General features: G+C 43.0%; 1 protein-coding gene across 3 annotated transcripts in view; it reads right to left on the reverse strand.

Moving 5' to 3' along the window:
• Positions 1-2,474: 2,474 nt before the first annotated feature.
• KCNIP1 (potassium voltage-gated channel interacting protein 1) overlaps positions 2,475-19,782 on the reverse strand; it is a 230,026-nt gene continuing 212,718 nt past the window's right edge. Inside the window, exons 5-8 of one of the 3 annotated variants that reach the window (XM_014786109.2) lie at positions 19,360-19,467; positions 14,192-14,296; positions 13,226-13,288; positions 2,475-3,338 (exon numbers count right to left, since the gene is read on the reverse strand). In XM_014786109.2, the coding sequence (XP_014641595.2) occupies positions 3,291-3,338; positions 13,226-13,288; positions 14,192-14,296; positions 19,360-19,467 (324 nt within the window). In that variant the 3' untranslated portion in view covers positions 2,475-3,290. The remainder of the gene's footprint in view (positions 3,339-13,225; positions 13,289-14,191; positions 14,297-19,359; positions 19,468-19,782) is intronic. The other 2 variants (XM_087429438.1, XM_087429437.1) reach the window with 2 other exon arrangements.

Consider the following 19,782-nt stretch of genomic DNA (forward strand, 5'->3'; position numbering starts at 1 on the left):
TCTGCTGCTGTGGAAACGGCAACTTTCATTTTTTCCTTCTCCTTCTTAAAAGCTTTGATGAACGGAGGCCCGGACCCTGGCAATTGCTGCGACAGGTTGCCCTTTTCCCACACCCCACGGGACAACCAACTCTCTTTCCGTTGATCATTCATCTTAGGACCCATTCTGAATCTTCCTTCCATCCTGTCTTCTCTCTGAATATCACCAGATGCTGATTTTCCCCTCCATATGGGGCACTCAGGACTGAATTGGGTTTCTTACTTGTGGTCTGGCCAGCAGAGGGAGACGGGTGCCAGCCCTTCCACTCTTCTAGAACAGGGCCTCTCTGCCCTAGATGTACACTGGAAATCACTTGGAGAGCTTTTAAAGCCGACTGATGCACATGGCCCCACTCTAGAGATTCTGATTCAGAACCTGGGATAAGGCCCAGGCATTTAGCACTTTAAAAAATTTCCCCAAATGCTGCTCCTCAGTGATTCTGATATGCAGCCAGTGCGGAGAAACACTGTCCTAAACCTTATAAGGGCATTTAACAAAGGCATCTGAAAAGGTCAGAGGTATGTATAGCTTCAGATGTGGCTTGATCTAGCAGCTCAATGATCTCATCAAGAGCCCAATTTCTGGTTTATTTTTTTATTTTTAAAAATAATCTCTCTTCCTTGCCATCTGTGATTCTGGTTTATCTGCCCTTTGGTTATCAGAGGACCCCTCAGCATTCCTAAATGGCTACCAACATGTCTTAGGACTACATGCTGTCTCATTCATGTCCAGTAGGAGAGAAAACATTTTGTCCCAGTGTTCCTAGCACAAGTCTTTTTTTTTTTTTTTTTTGTGAGGAAGATCAGCCCTGAGCTAACATCTGCCAATCCTCCTCCTTTTGCTGAGGAAGACTGACCCTGAGCTAACATCTGTGCCTATCTTCCTCCACTTTATATGGGATGCCGCCACAGCACGGCCTGACAAGCAGTGCATCGGTGCCCGCCCCGGATCTGAACCTGGGCCGCCAGCAGAGGAGTGCGCGTGCTTAACACTACGCCACGAGACTGGCCCCCAGCACAAGTCTTGAGATTCATGCTGTGTGGATTGGCTTAGGAATCAAGCCCAGCTCTGAATTAATCATTGTGGCCAGGGGCATGGCTCAGATCATGTGCTCCATTCTTAGCACTGATGTGGTCAGTTCCCCATCTTAGCTTACGGTATATACTACAATCATCTGGGCAGCTTCTAAAGAATCTGATGCCCGGGCTCCACCCTCAGAGATTCTGCTTCAATTGGTCTGGGGTGGGGCACGGACATCGCATTTTTCAAGGTTCTCCAGGTGATTGTGACGTGCAGCCAGGGTGGCGAACCACGGCCTGGACCTTGTACAGCCTCAGGATGCAGGTTCAGACCCCACGTGGGAAGGGTCACAAGTATAGAGCCTCTGCGTGGGCCTAAATGTATGCCTTGCTGGGGGCCAGCCACATGTCCAGCGCCCTTAGATGGCCACATGGCTGCACTCGGGAAGCCCAGACAGGGAAACAGAAGTGTGGCCCCTACAATTTCCAACCATGACAGGCACAGCCAATGGTGATCAGATCTGGAGTATTTCACGCCTGCCTGAGCTGTGGTGGCCTGTTCTTGCTAGTGATCCAGGAGGCTTTCCCCTTCTCTACGTTTGTGTCCTCATCTGCTATTTGGATTCAAAGAATCCCTGTGCCTCTCTGAACTGACTGCAGAGGAATGAGATATGTGTGAGGTCCCTCAGTTCCTTGGGGTGGGGCCTTCCTAGTAGGAAGCCTTTAGGATGGAGTGGGAGGAGTTAACTCTCTCTGTGTAGCTGTGCTACCTTAGGCAGGTGCTCTTACCTCCCTGAACTCCAGTGTCCTCACCAGCAAAACCAGGAATCCACCTCCCAGAATGCTCTACCGTGAGCATGAAATAAGATATTGTATATAAAGCCCCTAGGGCAACGCCTGGCACATAAGAAGGGTTTAGTAACGTGCTTTCCTTCCACAGATACCACTGTTAGCTCTTCATCTTTCTAATGTGATGTCAAATGGGGAAACCAAGACCCATAGTGTCCGACATAAGTAATCATTTGCTGCTTATAGGCTGAAGCCACTTGATCAACCCCTGGACTCCAAGGCCCTCAGCAGGAGGTCCCGACCACCTCTTCATCTCTGTATCCCCATCATACCACATGAGGCTCCAGACTTTCTACCGCAGAGCATCTTGGGAGTGGGGGTCTTGTTGGAAGAGTGGTGTTGAGAGCTGCAGTTAAGCTCTCATTAAGCTGCATTTCATAAGGTCACAGTATTTGCATTTGAATTGGATGTTTGCTTAGGGGCAGGTGAGGACGATGCCCTGCCTGGCACAGGGCCTGGTACCAAGTCGGTACTAATGACTGAGTGCCAAACGAATGGACTAGCCTCCCCTTTTCACAATTTACCTCTCCTGCCCAATGGGGTCATGGAAGAAATGAAGATTAAGAGTGTAAGAAATAGTTCTGTTTATTGATTAGAACATGGTATAAAATTACAGCAATTTGCAGGCATTCTGGGCTTTCTGGGAGGGACATGCAGCGCTGAGCTCTAGCAGGAGATGGAGAGGAGGCGTGGGCCCCTGGGCCTTGGCTCCTTTCCTGGGCATGTTAAGGGACTTGGACTACCAGCACAGATGCTAGTGTGAGAGAGCATTGTTGGTCCTTGCCTCTGGAAACAAAGGACGTGGGCAGTCTGGATCATCAGACAATGCCATGCTTAACAATTCAGTCCTGTCTCACATATGTTAGCTGCTGACTCTCCCAACCTAGTCATGGTAGATTCTTATCGTTCTGTATAATGCTCATTCTTCCCGCCAAAGGAAGGGCAACAGGCACATTGGTTTGGGAGGCCATCAGAGAGTGGTGTGCATTTGGCTCAGGTCATCTTGCTTCCAGATACATCAAGGTCTGCTGGACTTGGAGGCAGTGGGCTGGGGCACGCAAGCAGAAAAGTGTGCACTACTGTTTAAGCTCGAGCAGAGGGACCTTCCATAGGGCAGCAGTGTGAAGAGATGAGCATGCTTCCAAAACAAAGCCAATTTCATCTTGTCTCTCTCAAGAAGAGGGAGGAGGAAGAGCTGGCCATCAGAGACTGAGCCACGTGATGCTGGGTTCCATAGAAAGTCTTCAGCAGAGAATTCTTCCAAAGTGTAAAAGGCATTTCTGTCCCAAGAGTCGGTGTGTAAAATCAGAACAAGGGCAGATCAAGGTGTTAAGGTGGTTGTTTAGTACAATGTCTCTGAGAGCCGGGTGGCTATGTCCACAGTTACATGACATTTTGGAACAGCTGGAGGGACCTCATGATGTTGTCATCCTGGGAAGGGAGGAGAGAAAAGAGAGGATGGTTAGAACTCTCCCAGGCTCCTCCCTGAGAAGCTCTGTAACTGGTGAGCTAACCTCCAGCGTGGGTTTCCTACGCAGAGAGAACCCTGCAAGGGTATGAGAAACAAGGAGTAAGGGGTGGGGACCTGAAAAGTGAGCAACTCAAGGCAAGAAGCACCTTCTCTGCCCTTAGAGACAAATTCAGAAGAAACAAATTATCCAGTAAAACCGTGAGTACTGCATTTTATGAAATGATTTTTCTACATCTACTGAAAAGATCACATGCTTTTTCTTTTTTATTCTATTATGTCATTAATCACATTGATTAATTCTTGAAGGTTAAGCTAATCTAGGATTCTTGTAATAAACCCTATCTATTCGTGATGTATTATGCTTTTTCCTATTGCTGGATTTGATTTTTTGCATCGATGTCCAGGAGGAATATATTAGCCTGAGAATTTTTTTATCTTGTAATGCCTTGTCAAGCTTCCGTATTAGGGTGATGATAGCCTCATCAATCAAGCTGAGAAGTTTTCCCTCTTTCTTTGTTCTCTGAGTTTGTATAAGATTAGCATCATTTCTTTCTTAAATGTTTGGAAGAATTTACCAGTGAAGACATCTGTGCCTGCCATTTTCTCTGTGGGAAAGTTTTAAATTACAGATTCAATTTCTTTAACAGACATAAGACTATTCAGATTTTCTTTTTTTTTTTTTTTTTAAATTTTTTGTTTATTGCAGTAACATTGGTTTATAACATTGTAAAAATTTCAGGTGTACATCATTGTACTTCTATTTCTGCATAGATTACATCATGTTCACCACCAAAATACTAATTACAACCCATCACCACACACATGTACCCAATTATCCCTTTCACCCTCCTCCCTCCCCCCTTCCCCTCTGGCAACCACCAATCCAATCTCTGTCCCCATGTGTTTGTTTATTGTTGTTATTATCTACCACTTAATGAAGGAAATCATACGGTATTTGACCTTCTCCCTCTGACTTATTTCACTTTGCATCATGCCCTCAATGTCCATCCATGTTGTCACAAATGGCTGGATTTCATCGTTTATGGCTGAGTAGTAGTATTCCATTGTGTATATATACCACAGCTTCTTTATCCATTCGTCCCTTGATGGGCACTTAGGTTGCTTCCAAGTCTTGGCTATCGTGAATAAGGCTGCAATGAACACAGGGGTGCATGTACCTTTGCAAATTGGTGTTTTCAAGTTCTTTGGATAAATACCCAACAGTGGAATAGCTGGATCATATGGTAGTTCTATCGCTTGATTTTTGAGGAATCTCCATACTGTTTTCCATAGTGGCTGCACCAGTTTGCACTCCCACCAGCAGTGTATGAGAGTTCCCTTCTCTCCACAACCTCTCCAACACATGTTGTTTCCTGTCTTGTTAATTATAGCCATTCTGACGGGCGTGAGGTGATATCTCATTGTAGTTTTGATTTGCATTTCCTGATAGTTAGTGATTTTGAACAGCTTTTCATGTGTCTGTTGGCCATCTGTATATCTTCTTTGGAGAAATGTCTGTTCAGGTCTTTTGCCCATTTTTAATTCATTGGGTTGGTAGTTTTTTGTTGTTGAGATGCATGAGTTCTTTTATATATTTTGGAGATTAAGCCCTTATCAGATGTATGGTTTGCAAACATCTTCTCCCAATTGTTAGGTTGTCTTTTCGCTTTTGTTGATGGTTTCCTTTGCTGTGCAGAAGCTTTTTAGTTTGATGTAGTCCCATTTGTTTATTTTTTCTATTGTTTCTTGCCCGGTCAGATGTGGTGTTTGAAAGGATGTTGCTAAGACTGATGTCTAAGAGCTGCCTATGTTTTCTTCTAGAACTTTCACAGTTTCAGGTCTTACATTCAAGTCTTTAATCCATTTGGAGTTAATTTTTGTGTATGGTGTAAGGTAAGAGTCTACTTTCATTTTTTTGCATATGGCTATCCAGTTTTTCCTAACTCCATTTGTTGAAGAGACCTTTCTTTCCCATTGTATGTTCTTGGCTCCTTTGTCAAAGATTAGCTGTCCATAGATGTGTGGGTTTATTTCTGGGCTTTCGATTCTATTCCATTGATCTGTGTGTCTGTTTTTGTGCCAGTACCATGCTGTTTTGGTTACTATAGCTTTGTAGTATATTTTGAAATCAGGGAGTGTGATACCTCCAGCTTTGTTCTTTTTTCTCAGGATTCCTTTAGCTATTCAGGGTCTTTTGTTGTTCCATATAAATTTTAGGATTCTTTGTTCTATTTCTGTGAAAAATGTTGGAACTTTGATAGGGATTGCATTGAATCTATAGATGGCTTTAGGAAGTATGGACATCTTAACTATGTTAATTCTTCCAATCCAAGAGCACGGAATATCTTTCCATTTCTTTGTGTCTTCTTCAATTTCTTTCAGAAATGTTTTATAGTTTTCGGTGTACAGATCTTTCACCTCTTTGGTTAAGTTTATTCCTAGGTATTTTATTCTTTTTTTGTTGCAATTGTAAATGGATGGTATTCTTAATTTCTCTTCTTACGTTGTTAGTGTACAGAAATGCAACTGATTTTTGTATGTTGATTTTGTATCCTGCAACTTTACCATATTCGTTTATTACCTCTAAAAGTTTTCTGGTGGATTCTTTAGGGTTTTCTATATATAAAATCATGTCATCTGCAAATAGCGACAGTTTCACGCCTTCCTTTCCAATTTGGATCCCTTTTATTTCTTTCTCTTTGCCTGATTGCTCTGGCTAGACTTCCAATACTATGTTAAATAGGAGTGGTGACAGTGGGCATCCTTGTCTGGTTCCTGTTCTTAGAGGGATAGCTTTCAGTTTTTCACCATTGAGGATGATATTTGCTGTGGGTTTGTCATATATGGTCTTTATTATGTTGAGGTACTTTCCTTCTATTCCCATTTTATTCAGTGTTTTTTTCATAAATGGATGCTGGATCTTGTCAAATGCTTTCTCTGCATCTATTGAGATGATCATGTGATTTTGTTCTTCATTTTATTAATGTGGTGTATTACGCTGATTGATTTGCTAAATGTTAAACCATCCCTGCATACCTGGAATAAATCCCACTTGATCATGGTGTATAATCTTTTTAACATATTGTTGTATCGATTTGCTGGTATTTTGTTGAGGATTTTTGCATCGATGTTCATCAGTGATATTGGCCTGTAATTTTCTTTTTTGTGTTGTCCTTGTCTGGTTTGGTATCAGGGTAATGTCAGCTTCGTAGAATGAGTTAGGAGCTTCCCTCCTCAATTTTTGGAAGAGTTTGAGAAGGATAGGTATTAAGTCTTCTTGAATGTTTGGTAGAATTCACCAGGGAAGCCGTCCTGGTCCTGGACTTTTATTTTTTGGGAGGTTTTTGATTACTGTTTCGATCTCCTTACTGGTGATTGGTCTATTCAAATTCTCTACTTCTTCTGATCCAGTTTTGGAAGGTTGTATGATTCTAAGAATTTATCCATTTCTTCCAGATTGTCGAATCGTTACATATAGTTTTTCATAGTATTTTCTTATAATCTTTTGTATTTCTGAGGTGTTTGTTGTAACCTCTCCTCTTTCATTTCTGATTTTACTTATTTGTGGCTTCTCTCTTTTTCTTGGTGAGTCTAGCTAAAGGTTTGTCTATTTTGTTGATCTTTTCAAAGAACCAGCTCTCGGTTTTATTAATTTTTTCTATTGTTTTTTTGGTCTCTATTTCATTTATTTCTGCTCTGATTTTTATTATTTCCCTTCTTCTACTGATTTTGGGCTTTGTTTGTTCTTCTTTTTCCAGTTCCTTTTGGTGCATTGTTAGATTGTTTATTTGAGATTTTTCTTTTTTGTTGTGTTAGGCCTGTATCGCTATAAACTTCCTCTTAGAACCGCTTTTTGCTGTATCCCATAAATTCTGGCATGTCGATTTTCTTTTTCATTTGTCTCCAGGTATTTTTTGATTTCTTCTTTGATTTCTTCATTAACCCAGTCGTTGTTCAGTAGCATTTTGTTTAATCTCCATGTATTTGTGGCTTTTCTGATTTTCTTCCTATAGTTGATTTCTAGTTTTCATACCTTTGTGGTCAGAAAAGATGCTTGGTATTATTTCAATCTTCTTAAATTTATGGAGACTTGTTTTGTGGCCTAATATGTGATCAATCCTGGAGAACGTTCCATGTGCATTTGAAAAGAACGTGTATTCTTCGGTTTTTGGATGGAATGCTCTGTATATATCTACTAGGTCCATCTGTTCTAGTGTGTCGTTTAAGGCCAATGTTTCCTTATTGATCTTCTGTTTGGATGATCTATCCGTTGGTGTAAGTGGAGTGTTAAAGTCCCCACTATTATTGTGTTACTGTTCATTTCTGTTTTTATGTCTGTTAATAATTGCTTTTATATATTTAGGTGCACCTACATTGGGTGCGATATTTACAAGTGTTATATCCTCTGTTGGATTGTTCCTGATCATTATGTAATGCCCTTCTTTGTCTCGTTTTACAGTTTTTGTTTTAAAGTCTATTTGTCTGATATGAGTACTGCTACCCCAGCTTTCTTTTCATTGCCATTTGCGTGAGTATCTTTTTCCATCCCTTCACTTTCAGTTTGTGAGTGTCTTTAGGTCTGAAGTGTGTCTCTTGTATGCAGCATATATATGGGTCTTGTTTTTTTATCCAGTCAGCCACCCTATGCCTTTTAATTGGAGCATTTAGTCCATTGACGCTTTAAAGTAGCTATTGATAAGTATGTACTTACTGCCATTTTTAACTTTTTTTCCTCAGTGTTTTAGTAGTCCCTTCTCTGTTCCTTACTTCTTCTATACAGAATTGATGGTCACTTTAGTTTGACCTCTGTCTAAAGCTGTACTCTTTAACTACCCTCCTCCTCCTTTTATGTTTTTGATATCATATCCAACCTCTTTTTTGTGCATTTGTATCCATTACGCTTCTAATCGTGGAAATAGATAATTTTTCCTATTTGTGGTCTTCTTTTCCCCCTTAAATCTGTCCCTTTAACATTTCTTGTAACACTGGTCTCTTGGTGACAAACTCCTTTAATTTTTGCTTATCTGGGAAAATTTTGATCTCTCCTTCCATTTTGAACGATAACCTTGCTGGGTAGAGTATTCTTGGCTGTAAGTTTTTTTCCTTTAGCACTTTAAATATATCATGCCATTCTCTTCTAGCCTGTAAGGTTTCTGCTGAGAAGTCAGCTGATAGCCTTATGGGGTTTCCTTTGTATGTAACTTGACATTCTCTTTATGCGGCTTTTAGGATTCTCTCTTTATCTTTAATTCTGGACATTTTGATTATGATGTGTCTTGGTGTGGGCCTCTTTGGGTTTATCTTGTTTGGGGCTCTCTGTGTCTCCTGTACCTGGATGTCTGTTTCCTTCCTTAGGTTAGGGAAGTTTTCATCTATTATTTCTTGAAATAGATTCTCTGCCCCCTGTCTGCTTCTCCTTCTGGGACACCTATAGCACAGATGTTAGTGCGCTTGATGTTGTCCCAGAGGTCCCTTAGACTGTCCTCACTCTTTTTAATTCTTTCTCTTTTACCTGTTCACCTTGGGTAATTTCTTCTAGTCTTTCTTCCAGCTCACAGATCCGTTTTCTTCTGTATCCTCTACTCTGCTTTTGAGTCCCTCTAATGAGTTTTTCATTTCCAGTATTGTATTCTTCATTTCTGATTGGTTCTTTTTATATCTTCCATTTCTTTGTTGACATTCTCACTGAGTCCATCTATTCTTCTCCCCCAGATCAGTGAGCATCCTTCACTCTCTTAGTTTCAACTCTCTGTCGGGTGGGTTGCTCATTTCTGTTTCACTAAGTTCCTTTTCTGGGGTTTTGTCCTGTTCCTTACTTGGAATGTATTCTTTGCCTCTTCATTTTGCCTCTTTCCCTGTGCTTGTGTCTACGTGATTAGGTAGGTCAGCTCGCCTCCTGCTCTGGATAGTTGACCTTATGTAAGTGATGGCTTAGAGGCTTCCAGTGTGCTTCCTCGTTCTCAATGTTCCAGGGGTGACCCCTATGTGGGCTACGTGTATCCTTCTGCTGTGGCCTGTTAGCTCTCCCTATAGGCGCCCAGGGAGGCTGAGTTATGCTCCTGGCCAGCTGTTGTAATGCTCAGCTGCTTGTAGTTGTTGTGGGCCCTTCAGTCTCTTTATCAGCTGTGGGGAGCCCCAGCACAGGTGGCTGCAAGGTCTAATACCACATTTGTGTGGGAGGATTTCTTTTAAGTGAGTAGGCCCCCACCGTGGCAGGTTGTTAGGCTCAGGGCCTTACAATTGCTGTAAGCCTCTAGCCTATTAGGTCTCTTGTCAGCTCTCTGAGGATTGCAGCTGGGTGGGGCTGGCCTCAGGCACAGGAGCACCCAATCGTTTCAGGCTTTGGAAGGTGGGGCAAACCTCCTATGTGGGTCTTTGAGAAGCACAAGTCTTCTGCAGCTGACAAACCCTGCTGCTCACAGGTCCACACACACAGTCAACACAGTTCTGCCCCGTGTGAGTGCCCCAACCTCCACAAGTGGACCCAGTCTCTCCATGGCAGGAGCTCCACACACTCTGCCACCGCCCCACACTCTCCACCCGCTCCTTGTGCACACCCTGCCCCGCTCAAGTCAGCTCAGTTGCCAGGCTGCAGAGAATCCAGTCACCAATCTATGCAGGCCCACACGTTGCCTGAGGGCTTGTTGTTGGGTGGGGCTAGTCTCTAGGGTGGGCTGCCTGCCCTGGCTGAGCTGGATTAAATCGGTGCTCTAGCGGGTGGAGCAGACCCTGGGCTAGCAGGCCTCAGGGAGAACTCCAATGGCGTCTGTGTCAGCACGCTCACACCAGGCCACAACAATGGCCGCCGCCAATGTCCCAGTCCCTGGAGAGGTCTCACCCCTCACCGAGATGCACTCAGGGCCTATTAGGTGAGTCTCTTGTCACCGGGCACTGTGCACCTTTCTTTCTGGTGATTTTAGGATGCTTTCTGAACGGGTGAGTTTGTGCGCGGGCCCTTTAAGAGCCAGTTTTAGTTTCTTTGTGAACCGGGTTTTCTGGGGTGCTCCCCAATGCTTTAGTAGCAGGCAAAGTCAGATATTATGCCGCCGCTGGTCTCGACAGTGCTGGGTCCACAAAATGCCCACAGCGGGGAGCGCTCCCGGCTCAGGGCCCCGCGCCCAGGGAGGCTGCGTACCTGTGAGCTGCTCCCGGCGCCGTGAAGCTGGCGGCTTGTGAAGGTGCCAGCTTTTCCTCTCGGAAGGAGTCTCTGCCTCTTCTACCCCAGTTAGGATTGTCCGTTGTTGCAGGAGTTCCTCTTATCCAGTTTTCAGTTCTGTCTCAGGGGTAATTTTTCCACGAGTAGTTGTAAATTGGCTGTGTCCACGGGAGGAAGTGAGTTCAGAGTCTGCCTACGCCGCCATCTTGACTCCGCCCTATTCAGATTTTCTATTTCTTTTTGTGTTAGTTTTGATAAATTGTATTTTGCAGTGAATTTGTAGATTTTGTATGTTGTCAAATTTATTGGATAATCAACTATTATCCTTTTAATGTCTGTAAAACCTGTAGTGATGTTACCCTTTTCATTCCTGATATTGATAATTTAAGTTTTCTCTCTCTTTTGTTTAAATCAGTCTTGCTTAGCATTTATCAACTTGATTAGTTTTTTCAAAGAGGCAACTTTTGGCTTTATTGATTTTCTTATTGTATGTTCTCTATTTTACATTTTTTAATTGTATAATCTTTAAGGAATAAGTATTGAAGTCCTCAAATATTTGGATATTAAACAACATACTTCTAAATCCATGGGTCAGAGAAGAAAATATTTTTAATTAAAATATAATGAAAATATCACATATCAAATTTGTGGGCTCTAAAATAGTACTTAGAGGGAAATTTATCTTTTGAAATGCATATATTAGAAAAGAATGGTTAAAAATCAGTGTTCTAAACCTCCATCTCAAAAAGCTAGAAAGAGGGGCCGGCCTGGTGGCACAAGCGGTTAAGTGTGCGTGCTCCACTGTGGCGGCCCGGGGTTGGCTGGTTCGGATCCCGGGTGCACACCAACGCACTGCTTGGCAAGCCATGCTGTGGCAGCGTCCCATATAAAGTGGAGGAAGATGGGCACGGATGTTAGCCCAGGGCCAGTCTTCCTCAGCAAAAAGAGGAGGATTGGCAGATGTTAGCACAGGGCTGATCTTCCTCACAAAAAAAAAAAAGCTAGAAAGAGAATCTAGAAAATTGAATTAAAATAAAAAAGCAGAAGGAAGGAAATAATTTAGAGTACAAATGAATGAACTAGAAAGCAGACCTACAATAGGAAAGACCTACAATCAGCAAAGACAAAAGTTGATTCTGGATATTTGAAATCTTTTAAAAGTTATTCGAACTTTTAAGGTAAGTATATGGGTTCTGGAGTCAGGCTGCCTACATTCAAATCCTGGCTCTATCACTAACTAGCTGGCCAGTTATTTAATCTCTCTGTGCTTCTGTTTCTTTATGTGTAAAATGGGATTGATCACAGTATCTGCCTATATATGGTTTGTGAAAAAGAAATGACATAATTAATGAATAGCTATAGAGATTGCTAATGTGAGAAACTAAACTAATTTAAAATCTTCACTTACTTGTTAAACAAAGTCAAAAAAGCACACTGCAGTAGGGCATGGAATTTGAAATTATAGTGATGGAGTTCAAGTTCCATCTCTGTCTCTTACTGTGCCTTAGCCACGTCTCTTAACCGTGCAGTGCCTCAGTTTTCTCTTCTTTAAAATGGGTATGATCAATACTGCTGTTCAGCCAGTTCACAGTGATTAAAATGTCTAAATATCTCTAACCCTGTTGATAAGTAGCTGTGACCTGAGCCTCCTGCCCAGCATCTTCCCCTCTGGCTACCTGGTAACTGGCCCAGGACCCATGGGCCACCCAAAGATCCATCAACTAACCGGTTGGCAAGCTTAGCAGGGGTCCTTTAGGGCACTGCTCCAGGGCATTGGTCAAGGTCAGTGGTCAATTCTCAGTCCATTCTAGTTATTAAATATTCTGATGATCACCCTGGATATACGCTGTGCTCTCGGGTTGCTGTGAGGTTTCCGCACTGTACCTGAAACGTCTAGGTGCTCAGTATGTGTCAATCACGTCTCCCCAGCTTTCTTACCGGGTGGAGCTCAGAGTAGCTGTGAACCCTTCTGAAATAAGGTGGGGATATAAATGCATTTTTCTAAAATAGATGAAAGCAACTATTTCCAGCTCAGTCTCTGGCAGAGACGCTGGAGTAACGAAGGTGTGGTCACGGACAGGCAGCACCAGCATCACCTGGGAGAGTGTTAGACGGCAGCAGCTCAGGCCCCACCCCAGGCCTGTTGAACTAGAATCTGCAACCAGATCTTCAAGCAGCTTGTTTTGCCCTTTAAAGTCTTAGAAGCAGTGAGTGGTTCAGGGCATTTGTGTCAAAATGAGGATTTCAAGACCCCCATCCCAGATTTCTGAGACTGAGGCCCGGAAACGTACATTTTCAGAATCATCCCAGGCAATTCTTGTGCACACTATGGTTTGAGAATCACAGCTTTGCATTTTTCCCCCGGCTATTCTCTTGTAATCTGGGTAGAGGGTCAACGAGCCAGAGGCAGGTTGAACATGATGGTGTTGCCCAGTTGAGAAGTCTGTGGTTTCACAGAGACCCCCTCTGGGCTTTCCCATCCCCTACACCCCACTCAGTCCTTAGCCAAGACCAACCACAGGCCAGTCCGGGGAGTGGAGATGGTTGCACTTCTGAGTTGTGCTGGTGGTGTTGGCGGTGACGGCTCTGACCTGAGGGGGTCTCAGGTTTCTCATTCTTTTCCTTCAGGTCCCCAAGCCCCAGATTGCCTTTCCCAGATTTAGAGGTTTTTGCCCTGAGATCTCTCCTTACCTCCTGACAGGATTCGAGAAATTCGTCTAAAGTCACAATGCCGTCTTTATTTTTGTCCATTTTCTGAAAGACACAACAGGAAGCACTTGAAAGAACCTGGTAATCTGTATTCCAAAACTTACTTTTTGTCAACCAGCTTTGTCCTGAGAATTAGGGTGGTCTTTCACTGGCCAGACACCTCACCCAGGCCCTGGTTACAGCACCTTGACCCCCATGAGCTTCCTTAGAACTAAAAGATGTGCTACAGACTTTCATCACCTCATCCCTGGGTTGTTCCGCTGACAGCCTACGTCTTCCCCAGACTCTCCTCTAGCCTGTCCCTCTGGCAGAGACAACACTGGACGTGAGGGTTCTCGTTCTGTCTCTGTCACTTACTGTGTGACCTTGAGTGAGTCTTTAAGCCTCTCTGAGCCTCTGCTTTTCCCATCTGCAGAGCGAGAGGACTGGACTAGAATGAGCTCTGACGTTGTTTGAGACTCTACTACTCCGTTAACTTTTTACTAAAACACCACTATGACCGTGCCACTCTTCTACTCATAGATGAACAGTAGCCACCCACCCTTTACCGGAGCAAGGCCCAACTCTTCAGTGTAAAGATCTCACAGTCCCCTCACCTTAGTTTCCAACCTCCTTTCCCCTTATTCCCCAGATATAAATGCTCAACACCTACACAAATGTGCTTAAGCATGTCTTCTCTGTTTACTCTGATCCCCCAAGAATTTTTACGGAATCTAGAGTCCATACTATTCCATTTATACTTAATAATATGCTTCCCTGTTCTCTTCTGTAGTGTATGCTTGTCTGCTTAACGAGATCATCTGTTCTTGGAGGACAATACACCTCATAATTCTTTTCTGTTTCCTGCAATGCTTAGTGTCGGGTCGGACACAAACCGAGGCTCAGATGCTTGTGCACTGACTCATCTAAGTTGGGCTCAAAGCTCATGCACAGGGTGTGTCCGCTTACTTGGAAGAAGACGTCCACGTGCTGCCTTGGAGTATCTTCTTTGAGCACAGGATATGTGTATTTCCCCATCATGTCATAGATGGCTTTGACAATGTCCATCATCTCCTGGGGAGGGGACATGGAAGCACAAAGTGTGGGAACCGTGAGGTCAAGCTCTTCTTAGGTGACGGAGTTTGGGGCTTTTTGTCCCCCTTGCAAATAAAAGTGATTAAAAGGACCTTCTTCAGCTGATGAGAGGGAGTTAGAAAGCAAGCTGAAGGGGCTATATTCTGGGAGCTTCCTCCTACAGAGAGGACAGTAGAAAGTTTTTTTTGCCTTCAGAAGCTCTTGGGTAGGTTACCTCTTCTTGAGCATTGTCCACGAGGGTTATGTGTGGGATCAGGGTGGACATGTTTGTGCACTGATCAGCCTCCACCCCATTTTTGGAAGATCTTCTCCCCACTCCATAATTCCTTTGAGTGGTTGGGCCTGGGTGGCTGTGTTTGTACCAGGTGACCTATCTCTGTGGTCACAGCTGATTGGAACAAAGGTGGATATCTGACTAAAGCTGAGCTACTCAGTTTTTCTCTCTTGAGAGGTTTGAATGAAGAGGCACAGAAATGTAGGCAGAAGTGGTAGAACCCCAGAGCTGGAAAGTCCCGTGGAGTTGGGGCCAGAGTCAGCGCCATGGGCGAGCTGCTGCCAGGTTTTAGCTGAGGTTAAGGGAGAGCAGAAACCCAAAACTCCTGCAAAAGAGTAGAACTTCTGTAAGGAGTTATCATGGAGCAGATGCACAGGGAGTAGAGCTGATGAGAGAAATGCTGGGAGAAAGCGGGAGAAAAGAGAAGAGAGGAGAATAGAAGAGTAGAGGGAGGAGGAGGAAGGTGGGGATGGGGGAGAAACAGAGAAACGTTCGCAGGAGCATGTGCATGTGCACACACACCCACACGGACACAGGCTCTCGGAGAAAAGCAACTGAAGAAGAACCAGACAGTAACAGAGACCAAGAGAAACCATGGAGAGGCAGTGTCTGAGAATGGTTACCCTATACACTAAAACCTCCTCTTGGGCCTCCCCCACCCCTATGTTGGAGGCATCTTGAACCTGTCATTCTTGCAGAGGAGAATGGATCCATCTTGATCTTGGAAGATGCTGGAGGAGGGGGAGGAAAGAGAGGGGAAAGAAGAGGAGACACAGAGAGAGAGAGGCTAACAGCTTTCTAGTTTCAGTGGGGATTAAATGTGTTTCATCAGACTCTATATCTTTACAAAAGTCTCTCTTAACTTAAGCTAGTTTATGTTGATGATTTTCTAGTCTTTGTAACTAAAAGATCCCTTTTTCTGAAGCCAATAACTACTGTTCTCGGTTGCTGGAGGCTGATAGATGTTACAAATCCTATCATATTTCTTTCCAATCTTTCGATACTTCCTGATATAGAGTAAGTGATCAGTAAATACAGGTTTCCCCTGCTATCCGAAAGTGGACGGTTCCTTACAAAAGCCAAAATGGCATAAAGTGAAGAAGAAATTACCATTAATTTATATGGGAAAAATTTTTGAGCGTTCCCTGACCCCAAAAATAATGTACCAAAATAAATCGAGATAAAGCACAGATGCTTTGTCTTTTTCACAGACACAGTTCAAAGCCATGGCGGCTTGACAATGAGATGCTGAGTGTAGTTTTGGAGGAAGGAGCTTGGCGGCGCCACTCTCCCTGCTTGGGGTGTAGGCTGCCTCTATAATGGCTTACTGCAAAATGCAGGCTGAACGCTATTTTCACTTTTTGTTTTTTTCCATAAAAGTTAAAATCCTCCTCATATTTCTTTCGGTTAGCGAAAACAGGTACTAATATGGGTCTTTCATAAAAGGGGACTCCTGGATAGCAGGGAAAACCTGTGCTTGTTAAAATAATTAAGTTGTTCCTAATATTAGTTTATAGCTCTGTTTCCCTGAGACTGTGAGCTCTGTGAGGGCACATGCTGCGTCCTTCGGTGCTAAGGTCTCTGCACCTGGCTAGGAGCCCAGTAACAGTTGAGTGCTTCTGTGGTGTTCTCCTGATCGCACTGGCCAGGCATGGAGTTCCATGGCTTACCTGGCCCCTCCCTCCTCAGAATGGGGGGAAGGAGTGTAGGAAGACAACCTTCTCTTAGGGGTGTTTGCAGTAGTGTCTACAGAGACCCAGCCTCTGTCCTGGGTTCTGTGCCTGCTACTCCTCATTCCATGGGCTTATTTTATTTATTTTTTGTTTTGTTTTTAACCTATTGTTAATATTTTTAGACTGAACAGAAGTTGCAAAAATAGTACAGAGCGTTCACATATACCTTTGACCCAGCTTCCCCTGATGTTAACAACTTAGCACAATGATCAAAAGCAGGAAATTAATAATGCTATAATACTATTAACTAAATAAACTAAGAGCTTATTTGAATTTCATCAGTTTTTTCCCTAATGTCTTTTTTCTGTTCAATGCAATTGAATGTGTTGCCTGTTCAATGTGTTCCCACATTGCATTTAGTTCTTTGTCTCCTTAGTCTCCTCTAATCTGTGACAGTTTCTCATTCTTTCTTTGTCTTTCAAGATCATGACACTTTTGGTATGAGTACTGGTCAGTTATTTTGAAGAATGTCTCTCAGTTTGGGGTAGCCCCTGGTTTTCTTATGATTAGATTGAAGTTATGCATTTTTGACAAGAATACCATAGAGGTGATGTTATATCCTTCTTAGTGCATCATATCAAAGAGGTACATGGTGTTGATATATCTCATTACTGGCGATGTTAACCTTGATCACTTGATAAAGGTGGTGCCTGTCAAGTGTCTCCACCGATTTTAGTATCTGTCAGTGGATACTGCCTGCAAAAATTATGACTGTGGTGTTTGCCTAATGATGATTTTATATTTCCTTTATTCTTCCTATATTTATTAATTGGAATTCTTCTTTAAGGAAGAGTTGTTCCCCACTCCCCATTTATGTATGTATTCAATTATTTATTTGAATATGTATTATTATTTATTTGAATACATACTATATTATTTGAGTAGATGTATTATTTACTATGGACTCATGGATATTTATTTTATAGGTTATAATCCAATACTATCATTTTTTATTTTGCTGCTCAAATTGTTCTAGCTTTGGCTATTGGGAAGTCCTTCAGGTTGACGCCCATAGTTTTTTGAGATGCCTATACCTTTTTTTTTTTCTTTTTAAGCACTTTCCTACTTTCCAGCAGTGCAAGACGCTCCAGGCTCATCTTGTATTCTCTCTTTCCCAGTCCTGGAATTAACCAGTTCTCCAAGGAGACTGGCTCCTTTTGTTGGAGAATGGTATTTAGAAACCAAGGTCTGGGTGCCAGGTGTGCTCATTGCTACAGGCCCTGTCAATGGACAGAACTAGGAAATATATGTCTTTATCTATGTGTTTATTTTAAAATGTGTGCTTTACAAGTCCTTTGCATCCATAAGCTGTAGGTTTCCTTCCTGAGTATCTTTTATTGGAGCAAGGACTTAAAGACCAATTTTGATTGCCGTCTCAGGATTTTCATTGCCTACAATTTTGATGAGATTATCTCCAAATGACTGTCAGGGGAAGATCCAGCTATATTTTCTAGGAAGCTGTTTATCCTCACTTTTCTTTTCTTTTAAACTGCCATCCAGAGAGGTCTGATGGGTATTAATGCGGACAATTTTGTCTGGTTTCAAATAAGAAAAAGGGAACTGGAGTTAGTGAGATGATTTAGTGATGAAATAACAGTTGAGCCAAGGTTGAAAACCAGTGTTATAAGTCCCATTTTATATATTTCTTTATATATTTTGTGAAGTGGTGTGTGAATATTTTGGAATATCATATATTTGAGTATGTATAGAAGCATTTAATTATTTACAAAATTGAGATAATATTATATATACTACTTTCTAAAGTGATTTTAAAAATATAATGTATCATACTAATTTTTATATCTTATTACTCTTGCATGATTATAAATGACCAGCTGTTATTCCATTATATGTATTTACTGGAATTCATTTAACAAATCCGATACTAGTGGATGTTAGGGTTTTCACACTTTTGGGTTTGTTCACCACTTTATCTTCAGTACCGAGAACGCCTAACGAGCCCTCAAATATGTGTTGAGCAAATACATGACTGAATGAATGAGGAATGAAAGCTGGGAGACCCTTGTGGGGTTGAGGTGAGGATTGGAGATGATATTTGTAATCCAGGCACTGTGCCTGGCATGTAGGAGCTCAGGAAGTAGATGTTCAGGATGGTAAATGCAAGCTTCCACTGAGATGCCAGGAGACAGGGGATACCAAAGTGAGCTTTGAGGTAACCTGTGGGCCTCTCCTTACTAGACACCACATGTACTCTGAGGCTCTGCAAGTGTCAAGCAGTGAAGATTCAGAAATTATTTCTGATGATTTCTTTAGGGATGGCTGCACTTCCATCACCCTCTTCTGTGCTTTTATTTCTAGGCAAAATAGGTGTGGCCAATATGATCCAATGGTGGTCTCCTCCTCCTCAAAGATCTCCCTCTTCTCTTCTAGGAGATGCCTGCAAGTCTACCATTCCAACTTTTAGCTTTTTTTTTTTTGTTTGCCTTGGAGCAGTAAAGTCCCTCTCCAGGAAATTTTTTTTTCCTTTGGTGAGGAAGATTGGCTCTGGGCTAACATTGTTGCCACTCTTCCTCTGTTTTCTATGTAGGATGCCTCCACAGCATGGCTTGATGAGCGATGCCTAGGTCTGCGCCTGGGATCCCAATCTGTGAACCCCAGGCCGTCGAAATGGAGTGCCTGAACTTAACCACTACGCCACCAGGCTGGCCCCTCAACTTTTAGCTTTAACTCATGGCTGTTAACCTGTTCAAGTGCAAGTTCCCCTGGGAAGAGTAACTCTACACTAAAATAAATCATTTACACCTCCTTCGAGATGTGCACTGAATACATGTGACCCAGTGAGAATGAATGAAGCTGCTTAATCCTTTCTTGAATGCCTGGGAACAGGGCAGGGTAGGGCAATGGGGGAAGTCAAAGGCCATGACCTTCTTCATTTTGCCGGAAACTAGCTCTGTTAGCCCCAAAACAGAACTCTCCTCATTCAGACAATTTCATCGTTATGACTGGGGCTGTTTTCTGTTTAATCAAATGCCTTCATTGTAGCTCTCTCGTGCCCCTGGCCTCAGCTCACTTACCTCTTTGTTTATGTATCCATCTTTATTGATGTCATACAAATTAAATGTCCACCTTAGTTTCTCATGAACAGTTCCTCTCAATAAAATCGACAGAGCGGTTACAAAGTCCTGAGAAGTGGAAGAGGCATGAGCTACATTAACCACCAAGCCATCGGGGAGGGTGAAGCTCTAACGTTGGGTCAGACTCTATGACTGCTTTTATAGAATGGTATTGCCCATGTCCTCAGTCCCCTGAAGGATACGATCAAGCTCACTGAAGAGCGTCCCCCTTTCCATTCTGTACCCTGCCCCATTTTTGGGAAGGAGCCCCCTTGAAGAAGAATCGAGCTCTGTGTGTGCCGACACCTCCAGACACAGGCAAACACAGCCTCCTCTGGTATTGCCTTATCCCATGGCTGCAGTTATCATACCAGTGGCGGTAAT

This window comes from Ceratotherium simum, chromosome 4, assembly GCF_057802395.1.
Source record: "Ceratotherium simum simum isolate JZ-2026a chromosome 4, ASM5780239v1, whole genome shotgun sequence".
Taxonomy (NCBI): Eukaryota; Metazoa; Chordata; class Mammalia; order Perissodactyla; family Rhinocerotidae; genus Ceratotherium; species Ceratotherium simum.